Below are 11,020 nucleotides of genomic sequence, written 5' to 3'. Positions count from 1 at the left end.
AAAAACTTTATTATCTGGGAAAAGATAGATTAAAGAGTCTGAGCAAAATTCATCAATCATATTGACAGCCAGCCAATCAGGTGCATGCAACAATCATGTGTTGTGAAACCACGGCATGAAATTTTATAATAAATATGACTCATTTGAAAGCAACATAAGAAGAGAAACAGCTATGACAGAAAAGCAACATCAGAAAGGTAAACAAAGACACGTATGACAAGTCTTCATCTGATCGTCAGTTAACAGCATTTCCACAAACATCGAGTGCGAGATCACAAGCCACCGTGCGACATTCATCCTTGTCATCTGTAACTTTCATTGTAAGCTTTTTCTAAAGACTATATATAGCCAGACTTTTGTATGAATCCTAGTTTCTATTATTCTTTCTTCCAGTGCTATTATTATTATTCCTGTAATAAATACCACTCTGCTTTTAACTTTCTATACTTTGTCTTAATGTCTAGAGTGATTGAAGTAATAAGTTAGATTTCTTTGAGCACCTGGTGCAGCCGGAGAGTTGCCATTACCTCTGTGCTACGAGGTTTATTAACACTAGAATTACCAAATCTTACGAGAAAACTCATAAATCCGGCCCACCTTAAATCCACTTGCACGTCTCCATTCAGCGTCTTTTGTCTTGTAAATGTGTCGATAATCCCAGGCAGCAAGCAGCCTTCTATGCCATCCCCCCCACCACCGGAGAAACTGCAAAAACCTCTCATAAATGAAACCTGGTTTATCAGTGAGTCAGGTACCTAGGCTAAAAAAATATATCGTTATTCGGAACACATGCATTTCACGTGTGTTCTGTGTCCACAAAGATCTGTGTAAGTGTAGGATGACAGAAATGTTGAACACATACCTAAGAGACAAACCTTTTCCATGTTTTAGTACTAACGCCAAAATGTACACATGAAGTGTATAATGTGTGAAGACTGAAGTCCAAATATCAAATAAGCACTTTCACAAAAGATACAAGTTTAACAGAACAAATGCGCTCTAAAACACAAAGACTATAACTGAAGAAAAAGAAATCAGGTTAGTGTTGCTTGTTGTCCTGACTTCTCGGGTAGTATACTGGTTAGAGCTGCTGACTCCAATTCAGAAGGTTCTGGGTTTGAGTCTTAACGTCTCCCAAAATGAACATTTTGAGTCGTGAGCTGTTCTTATTGTTACTATTATACAATAAAAGCATACATCTGATCTGAGTCTGTAACAGCCACTGTAAATGTATGGTACTTGTAAAGGTTAGCGTTTTTTTTTATTCAGTTTTATTCTCTCAGTCGCGTTCACGCTCACCCCGATCTGACACTGCTGTTCTCAAATAAAAACGCGCAATAATAGAGGTGAGCTCAGATTGGAGAAAGAGAACAGAAGCCCTCCCCGCAAGAAAGTCCTCTCAAATATATGAACAATGCAGCTGCACCAGGCGTACAGGCGAAAGATGGCACCGTTTGGGCACCGGCGTCATCCTGCCAATCACCTGTCCTTCAAAAAAACAGCACGGCTTACAGAGCTCGCCAACGTATTGTGCAAACTCATGTTTGTGATTATGTTTTGTGATGGTCTTTACATAAGAAGCATTTATATGTTACTTATATAAAAGCCAGATCGAATGTTACTTACCTTGATTTATTTAATTATCTTCCTACAGCGTAAAGTCACAAGTATACTGCAGAGCTTCCTCCGTTTGATCATCAAGGGCATACTCACAAATTATACGTGTTATGCCATGAAAAATACCTGCTGACACTTTAGTATGCAAACAGTGGTACGAGAATGCAGTTAGACTTTTTTTGGGCACACACACCACGCTAGTGTTTAGATCTGGACGGTGTAGCGTTGGCGAGCTCTGTAAGCCGTGCTGTTTCTTTCAAGGACAGGTGATTGGCAGGATGACGCCGGACTTCGTCCTGTATCCAAACTGTGCCATCTTTCGCCTTTACGTCTGGTGCAGCTGCGTTGTTCTTATATGTGACTGGACGTTTCTTGCGGGCAGGACTTCTGTTCTCTTTCTCCAATCCGAGTTCACCTCTGTTATTGTGCGTCTTTATTTGAGAACAGCAGTGTCAGATCGGGGCGAGCTTGAACGTGACTGAGAGAATAAAACTGAATAAAAAAAACGCTAACTTTGACAAGCACTGTAAATTTACAGCTGCTGTTACAGACACAAATCAAATGTATGTTTTTATTGTATATTAACAATAATAGCAGCTCTCTACTCAAAACGGTAAACTTGAGACGCTGCCAGCATCGAACCCAGAACCTCTTGATTGGGAGTCAGCAGTTACTTAGCATTGCACCACGCTAGCTGTCACATCAACCGCCCACCGTGACCTGCTTTGTTTTTTCTTTGTTTATATTCTTGAATAAAATGTACAATACAGGTCATAAAATGAATTATTCCAAATGTCATATATACCTAAGTCTCTCTTTTTTGTCAGTGCGCCTTTGACATCATGGATCAGGGGGTGCATACTAATTCAGCGTGAGCAGGAGCACTCAAGAATAAAACTGAATAAAAAAAATTGACATCCACAGTCATTCTCAGTCACACACACCACTCACATCCACGTCCACAGTTTTCCCAGTCTCGTTCGCGCACAAGATCTGACACGGTTTTCAAATAAAGAGCGGGTGTAACAAAACAAGTTTGTTTGTTATACCACGTCTTTATATGAAAACGGCATCTGAACCGGGGGGTGTGTGGGAGCTAACTTTAATTATAAATTTACAGACGCAAATCAAATGTATGCTTTCATTGTAGATATTAACAATAAGAGCAGCTCACTACTGAAAATGGTAAATTTGGGAAGTAGCTGATATCGAAACCACAACCTCTTGATTGGAAGGCAGTAGTTCTTAGCATTACACCACGCAAGCTGTCGTATCAACCGCCTACTGTAACCTGCTTTCTTTTTTCTTCGGTTAAATTCTTGAATAAAAGTGCGCTTGTTTTGTTATACTTGTACCTTTTGTGAAAGTGTTTATTTGATATTTGTACTTCAGGCTTCACACCTTATACATTTCATGTCTACATGTTTTCAATTATTACTAAAATATGAAAACGTTTCTGTGTTAACTACTGTACGTTTTACATAGATTGTTGTTGACTCGGAACACACATGAAATGTATGTATTCCACATGATGATGTACTATTTTACCCTATAAAGCTCCAGCACGTCACTCGAAGATAAACACTGAGCACTGACAAACGTCTTTGTGAATTGAACTGCAGCGGTGGACGGGGGGATGGGATACCAGGCTGCTTATCGGCACATTTACAGGACAAAAGACGCTGACGGAGAGGAGAGAATAGATTTAAGGTGGGCCAGATTTACGAGCTTTCTTGTAGGCGCTGGTAATTCTAGTGTTAAGGGCTAAGGATGAGAGCTCCACTCAATAGTAGGGAACAAATAACTATGTATGTGTGTGTTAATCTTAAAGTGCAACAGTAGATCGACCCGATAACAAACTTGATGAGTACACTTACCCTTGAGAAAACAGGTAAAGGGTAAGCAGAGGGAAATACTACGATAATACAATCACTAATACGACTACATTAGAACAACTGGATCATATACAAAAGCAGGGGAAATCTGTATCAGTAATACAAACGCCTACGTATGTACCAATATCAGATCAGCACCTTAACAATACAGGGACTCAGGTGCCAGATTCAGGTTCAGATTCATACAGTTATTGTGGTGGCACATTGATATGGTGGAAGAAAGATGAGGAAAGGGCAGCCCAGGGTGACCTCTCTTCATTCCGAGTAAAGCTTTAGGCAAACAGAATTCTGAGTACCACTTGGCTGTTGCTGTAGCCCCTTTGTCCAGTGGTACTGCAGAGATGTTTCCAAGAGAAAAAATAATGAACTTTGTTTTGCCAGCAGACTTGCAACGCCTAGCCTTGAATGGAGCCATTGACTGATTTTTGGTTACAGGATTGAAAAAGTGAAACCAGGTGACATCACCAGTCACTAAAACAATCAAAATTCAGGGCCTTCTGGAACAATGTGCTGATGAATGAAAAATAGAGTTGGATGGTCACAGTAACAGCAGATGTGTTTGACACAGACTGAAGACAGCAGTACTCCAACAGAAAAACCTCATACCAATGGTGAATTATGGTGTTGGAAACATATTACTGGGCTGTCTCAGGGCCTGGAAAGCTCACAGTCATCAGGTCAACTATGAAGTCTGCATCATATCGAAATGTGCTTGAGAAGAATGTAAGACCATCTGTCCAAAAGTTGAAGTTGGACCTTTCAACACGATAATGATCTAAAGCATCACCAAGAAATGGATAAAAATAAGAACTGGAGGATCATGAACTGGCCTAGTCAAAGCCCTGATCTGAATCCCACTGAAGTGTTGTTGAGGGAATTGAAACAAGCCTCAGACATCCTGTAACTGAAGGAAATTCTGCATGGATGAGTGGTTAAAGATTTCAGAGTGTCGATTTCAGAGACTGGTGGGATGTCATGGAAAATTCTCACAAAAAGTAGTTTCTGATAAAAAGGGCAATACTGGCTTCAGTGGCCAAGGGCTGATTTATTTTTTCCCCAGTAGACCATCTACTGAAATTTTTGTTGAGTAAATAATTGAAAAGTCTAATTTTCCTTGTGGTTATATTTACGCCTATCATCTTTATCTGTAGGCACAGTTTGCCTATAGTTCTACTATTTGCCTGTTCAAACATCTAGAAGAAGTCAACCATTACTAATGGGCTATACTTACTTTTTCATAAAGCTGCATTATTTCTTAATTGAGCAGAACCCTCAGCTGCTTTCCGAAGAAAGTCATCTGTCTATTTTACTGACCTGGTGGTGTTGTATCAAATGGGAACCAAATAATGAAGATCAATCTTCCTTGAATCTGATCAAGATTGAGATATTCGGATGGAGATGAACCCTTTGTTGCCATCCTAACAAAGTCATCCATTTTCTTTTCTAAACTTACTTCTTCAGTACGGGATTATATTGCACTGAAGCCAATGTGAGAAAAATTGCTGGATGTCCATGTCTATCCATGGACAACCAGCCACGTTCACTCAGTTTAATTACCAATCTTCAGAAATGAGAATCTCTTTGGACTGTGGGAGATACCCCCAGAAGAAATCTACATGATTTCTGGTGGGGGAACAGACAAACTCCATAGAGAGGATACCACCTGGAAATCTAAGCTAGGTCAAAAATGTCAGCCACATTCCCTTCACAAAGTCCTTCATTTCTTTTTTCCTCCCTTGGGGCTCTTCTGCTGGGATATAGACGTCATTTTCGCTGGTTTCACTCCCTCTTCTGGTGGGGGTACAGCTTCTTCACTCATTTGATGCTTTAGGTTTGTGATCTGTGTCTGTCGGAATTCTTCTCGACATTCAAGAATCTTTTCCCTTTTCTCGTCTAACGTGGTTTGAAATTGTTCATACATCTCCATTTGTTTGTGTTTCAGCTGGCCCCTCGATTGTTTCTCTAGCTCTCTTTGGTTGAGGATCATCTCTCGGTTTTTCTTGAAGCGATCCATTTTCTCACAGTGTTCTCTGGTTTGCTGCTCAGTAACAGATTTGTCTCTAAAAATGGGCTCTGTGACGGTTTTCCTAAAGAAAACAGTAAATTCCGCAGGCAGCTTGGCATCCTCATCTTTAGCATGATCCGAAGTTTTTCGGTCTGTAACACTTCCAGAACTACCTGCCACGGCAGTGCTGCCAGTTATGGCCTTTCTGATGTTACCAAAAAGTACTTTTTGTGGGAGTTGTTTAATATACTGAAGACGAGCAAGCATAGCCTTCTTAGCTCTTCCTGGCTCGGCAGATTCCCATGCCAGCTTCATGGCCCGGATTTCCTCAACTCGTTCAGTGTCTTTTTTTAATACTATTGAGTCTGAATCATTAGGATCACACACAATGTGAAGGCTCCAATAGGCCTTAGTGACATCAAAAGACTCTTTTTCACTTTCCGCTTCTGGCTGGACACTTGGAGTTTTCCGTTGTTTCCAGAGACTACTGGGTGAAGGTGACCTGACAACAACTGGTGAGACATTTGCCTTTCGGAACAATTGCTGTAGGTTGGATGAGGAAAACAATTTGGAGTCTGGTTTCCGCACAGGAGTTTCTGCCTCTTTGCTAAACTTTAATTTATCCAAAGGCTTTTCCAAAGGCTTGTCTTTAATCCTCTTAAAGGCTGCAATGGAGCCCTTTGTGACTTTCTGAGGTAAGATGGGTGTTAGGCTAGGTGTATCTGCTGGCTTTTCTTCTGGTACTTCCTCTGGTTTTTTACCATGTACTTTAATTTCATTTTTTTGCTGTTCTTTTAATGTCTTTACAAAGGCTTGCTGGTCATCAGTTAGGGTCCAACTTTTGTGCAGTACAGAAGCCTGAACGACATATTTGTGATTCTTTGACTTTGTGACCACCGCATCTTTTGATACAGAGTTAGACGCATCGGCTTGGCCTTGGCTTCTACCAGAGGTGCTTCTTTCCACTTTTCTGACTGCAGCGGTGCCTTCACTTGATGTTGAGGACGGCGTTTCATTTGGCCAAAATGTAAATACTGGAATAACAGCACAACCTTTACGAATGGTAGATGCCACCTCTTCTTCATTATCAAGTATCTGTAGCTTGATATAGACATCAGATTGGGATGTCTGGATCTGAACAGTGGTGAAGTGTTTTACAGTTACAGTGACAAAGACCCGGCAAATGAGCTGTCTATCATTTGGGATATAATAATCTTTGTACTCTTTCACCAAAAACAGGTGGTTTATGGTATTTTTGCAAGGAACTGGCAAAGGAAGACAAGAGCCAACTAGGCGCATTTTCCACTCTCCAGCAGTAATAGCTGAATCCCCAGAAGCAGCTTCTGCCATGAACGTATAGGTTTTGTTTTTGGAGTAGAAATGTGGCTGAACTTTCTGGAAGATCCTCTCTACTTCTTCTCCAGTATCATTTTCAAACACGTGAAGAATACTGGCTGGCACATTGGAGTATATATGTGGCACAATAACCATGTCTTCAGGGAAAGCAAACACTTCCCTAAAGACCAAAAACCAGGAGTTTGCTGGTTTATCAGGATAGGTTACTACATAGTCAGCAAATGAAACCTTGGTCCACTCATCCTCATAGCATGGGTACAGATGGATTGACTGCACATTACTTTTGAAAAGATATCTTAGCAGAGTAACAGAATGCTCCTCAAAATTTGCATCTAGTGCAGACTTGATTTTCTGCAGTGCCTGCACTGCTCTTTTGTTCTCTTTTGTCTTCACATTTCTTGCCTTCATCAGTTTACTACCATAATATTCTCTCCATGCTGCCTGTATGACAATCACAGCCTGTACTTCTTCTGCAGTTGCCACTCTGTTAATCCACTGTGGAGGAACATCTACATTCACCTCAGAGGATCTTGGGTTACCTTTGAAATAGGTCGCCGTGGAATCATTGTAAGTTAAGGCTTGAATGGCAAATGTCATATCTTGGACGTTGCTGTTTGCTAGAGCTTTGGTTATGGTGTAGTACAAAGCACCGTTGAAGGCTTCAAAGTGTTCTTTGACTGCCTCCGGGTCATTCAGTTGCAAGGGGCAGTGAGCAGCTTCAAGATCATTCTGGGCCTGCAAAAGTTCATCTTCATTGCTAAAATTATCGATAACATTCCTGACAGCCTTCAGGATGGCTGTTGCTTGTTCGATAAAGTTTTGGCTTTCTTGTGCCAGAAATGGCATGACAAGTTCCTCCTCACCAAAAGCGAATTGAACAGTACTACAGAGATGAATGTGGTACCCTTGGGGGCATCTCGCCGTAAATCGTAACACATGACGGCCGGCGGGCAGCATGACCAGGGCCGCTTTGGTTGCACAAGTATTAATTTGCAGAATGGGCATGTATGTGGCCACGTTTTTCCATGAAAACGGTTCTGCGGTGAGCAGACCACCCGTTTCGTTGCTCTCAGGCTCTTTCCAGTTGGAAAAAGGAGAAAAACAGGTGACAATTTCTGTTGGTTGCAAGTTGTCTACAGAAAGAAAGGTGCACCTCTTTTCCTCAACAGACCTTAAATCCGACTTTTGGGCAGAGTGCTGGTATGTTGCGGGCATGTGGTACACTAACAAAGTTGGAAAACACGTACAGAAATCCTCAAAGGTAACCCAAGTGTTCTGAGGTCTCTGCTGTTCTAAAGGAGGAGTAACGGATACCTCCCGAGTCGAGATATTATCTGAACTGACAGTTTGCCCAGAGTGACCCGTTTGTGGTTTCTCTGCAGAATTTCCAGCTGTCACGGCCTCAATATCATTCACTTTCTCTTTGGTGTTATCCATCTCCTGTTCAGCAGGTTTCACTGATGTCCCTGCCATGGGTTCTCTGCCATAGTTGAGGAAAGGACTCACAATTTCAACAAAGCGTTCTTGCTTCCCTGCAGATTTAATTCTACGTATCGCCTTCCAGGTGGAAAATGACAAAGACTGAGAAGGAACAGAAGCGGTTGTGAAAGATCTAGTTTTAGTCACTAACACTGCATGATTCCAATTAGATGGAAGGCCATAATTCTGTAGTTTCTCTTTGAAATCACTTGCCTCTTCAAGACCAGGAATTTTCTTCTCGGTCAAATGAGATGACAAGAAGCTGGCATAAACAGCCATCCGTGGAGTCTTTACCCCTTCCTTAGTCCCCATGCCTGGCTGATCATCCTCAGTCTCACTGGAGGATGACGAGCCTGCCTGAACATCATCTATCACATTTTCATCCTCTGCAGGTTTACTATTTGTAATCAAGGGCCCAGATTCAGCAGAGGTCACCGCGCCACTCTTAATTTCTGGACGTGGACTACTTACATTGTTCGATTTAGACAAAGATCTAATCAATGAACTACTCTCTTCTATGGTCTCTGGTGGAACTGTTTGTTTTAGAAAACTCCAGACTTGGTTTAAATATCCTGCACTGAGAGGAACAGTTTCAGGGAACCACCCAGTGAGAGTATGCACAACTGAAAGTTCTCCAAGCTCACTTTTTCTATCCTTACTCATATCTACATTTGTCAGTTTGATGATCGCCTTGGCCAACAGAATCGGCCATAATTCCGTGTCACAGGATGTAGCTGGCAGTAACATTTTGTTGTTATTATCAAATGGAACAGTGTCGTCAATTATAATCTTTCGCCAGCACCCCATCCAATAAAGCTTTACTACATATTTCCCATAAAAGTTGTACTGTGCTATGTGACCCTTCTTGACCTTGCAGAGGGAATAAATATGTTCCCAAGGTTTCCATGAAAGAGTTGAATGATCCATCATCCTGCTTCTTCCTTCAGTTGTCAAAATCCCATTGCAGGATCTCCAGAGAGTGCAGATGTCGCAGATTATCCTCCTCAACATTTCACTGCCAAGTAAGTGTACATTTGAAGAAACCAAATCAAACCAGGTTTGGTTTTCTATAACAACAGGTGTCTTGTCCACTATGAAATCAGTGGGACGTCTCCATGTGTGGACAGTAACGGATGGTGGCATCTGGATTTTTCCTTTAGGATCATTAAAAAAGTGAACAATGGGGATTTTGCTTGCCTTTTCTCTCTCTTTACCTGGCTTTGTCGCATCCCATACCTCACCATTGATGTCAGCATCATTCCACTCTGGCCAAGGAAACTTGTCCTTTTGCAGATCAGCCAGTGACAGTCCCTTTTTCTTTTTCTGCTGAAGGATGTCGGCAAGTGAAAGAGTTGGAAGTAGACCTGCAGCAAGAGGGTCCTTCTTGCCCATTGGCCAGTTTTTGCTTAGCTTCTTGGCGGCAAGGGGAGCCATTGGTTTTGCTACATCCTCTTTCTTCTTTGCCGCTTTTGACAAAGCTCTCGTTTTTGCAATCTGTAAAATCAACATATTTAAACAAACATTATGGCAATTTTTTTTTTTTTTTGTCTTCTTTGGTAAAGGTTTCTACGAGTTAAAAGCATACAGTGCCTTCAGAAAGTATTTCACATTTTGTAGCATGCATTATCGTGGGTTTCTGTAGGACATTCCCAAGTCCATTACTAGGTTGGTCTACTCTTGTATGTTTTCATGCATACAGATACACACACACACACATTGGGATCCTGTGGACAAAGTCTCAGGTGAAAACGTAATTGTCAATCACCACACAATATTCTATTTAGAATCCTCTCACATTCCTACATAGATAAATAGACACTAGAGAAAACGTCTCACAATATCCTCTAGGAGTTTTTACTTCCATACTGTAAATATCCTTAAATAGACAATGGAGCCTTAATACGTTCTCAAAATACCCTATGGGAGTCTTTACTTCCATAAATATCCTTAAATAGACAATGGAGCCTTAACACGTCTCACAATATCCTATAGGAGTCTTTACTTCCATACTGTAAATATCCTTAAATAGACAATGGGGCCTTAACACGTCTCCAGCACTGACAAACATGCAGGCGCATTGTGACACAATAGAAAGCACAACTCTTTTGTTTATATGCCACTTTCCAACCGAACAATATGTCCTGCTGTTACCGCAGTTGTCATTTCTTTCAAGAAGTGACCACTTAGTCTTAATAAACCCAATGGGCAAGTAATGTGGCTACTCCCCATACAGGTGTCATTATTTTCAATTTATTTTTTCAATCTCTCTAGATATAAAGACAAAGTATATAAATTTAAAAGCAATGTGGTATTTATTAAAAGGAATATTAATACCAGTATAAGGATGTATAAAAGAAAATACAGATAGCAAAGTCTGGATATAGACAGTTTTTAGAAAAAGCTTATGAAGAATGTCAAGGATTGGAAGTTTGTCCAAGGGTGGCTTTTTGATCTAGCGGTCAGTGTTGTTCATAAGATGCTTTCACTGACGGTGAGATGAAATGGTTGACTTGGTCTCCTCTTCTGATGTCCTTTTTGACATCACTGTTCCTTCTTTTGTTTTGGTATCTTATACACGCCATATTTATTTTAAAATTCCATGTGAGGCTTCTGGACACGTGATATTACACACATGTGATTGGCTGGCTATCCGTATGATGGATGATTT

General features: G+C 41.0%; 1 protein-coding gene across 1 annotated transcript in view; it reads right to left on the bottom strand.

Annotated features, from left to right (window-relative positions):
- Positions 1 to 5,229: 5,229 nt before the first annotated feature.
- LOC120526719 (androglobin-like) overlaps positions 5,230 to 11,020 on the bottom strand; it is a 28,560-nt gene continuing 22,769 nt past the window's right edge. The window contains exon 3 of the mRNA XM_039749875.1: positions 5,230 to 9,636. Within this exon, the coding sequence (XP_039605809.1) occupies positions 5,230 to 9,636 (4,407 nt within the window). The remainder of the gene's footprint in view (positions 9,637 to 11,020) is intronic.

Source organism: Polypterus senegalus, chromosome 3 (assembly GCF_016835505.1).
Source record: "Polypterus senegalus isolate Bchr_013 chromosome 3, ASM1683550v1, whole genome shotgun sequence".
NCBI classification, from domain to species: Eukaryota; Metazoa; Chordata; class Cladistia; order Polypteriformes; family Polypteridae; genus Polypterus; species Polypterus senegalus.
Note: the sequence above shows the minus strand (reverse complement) of the source record. Positions and strands in the feature narration are given on the sequence as shown.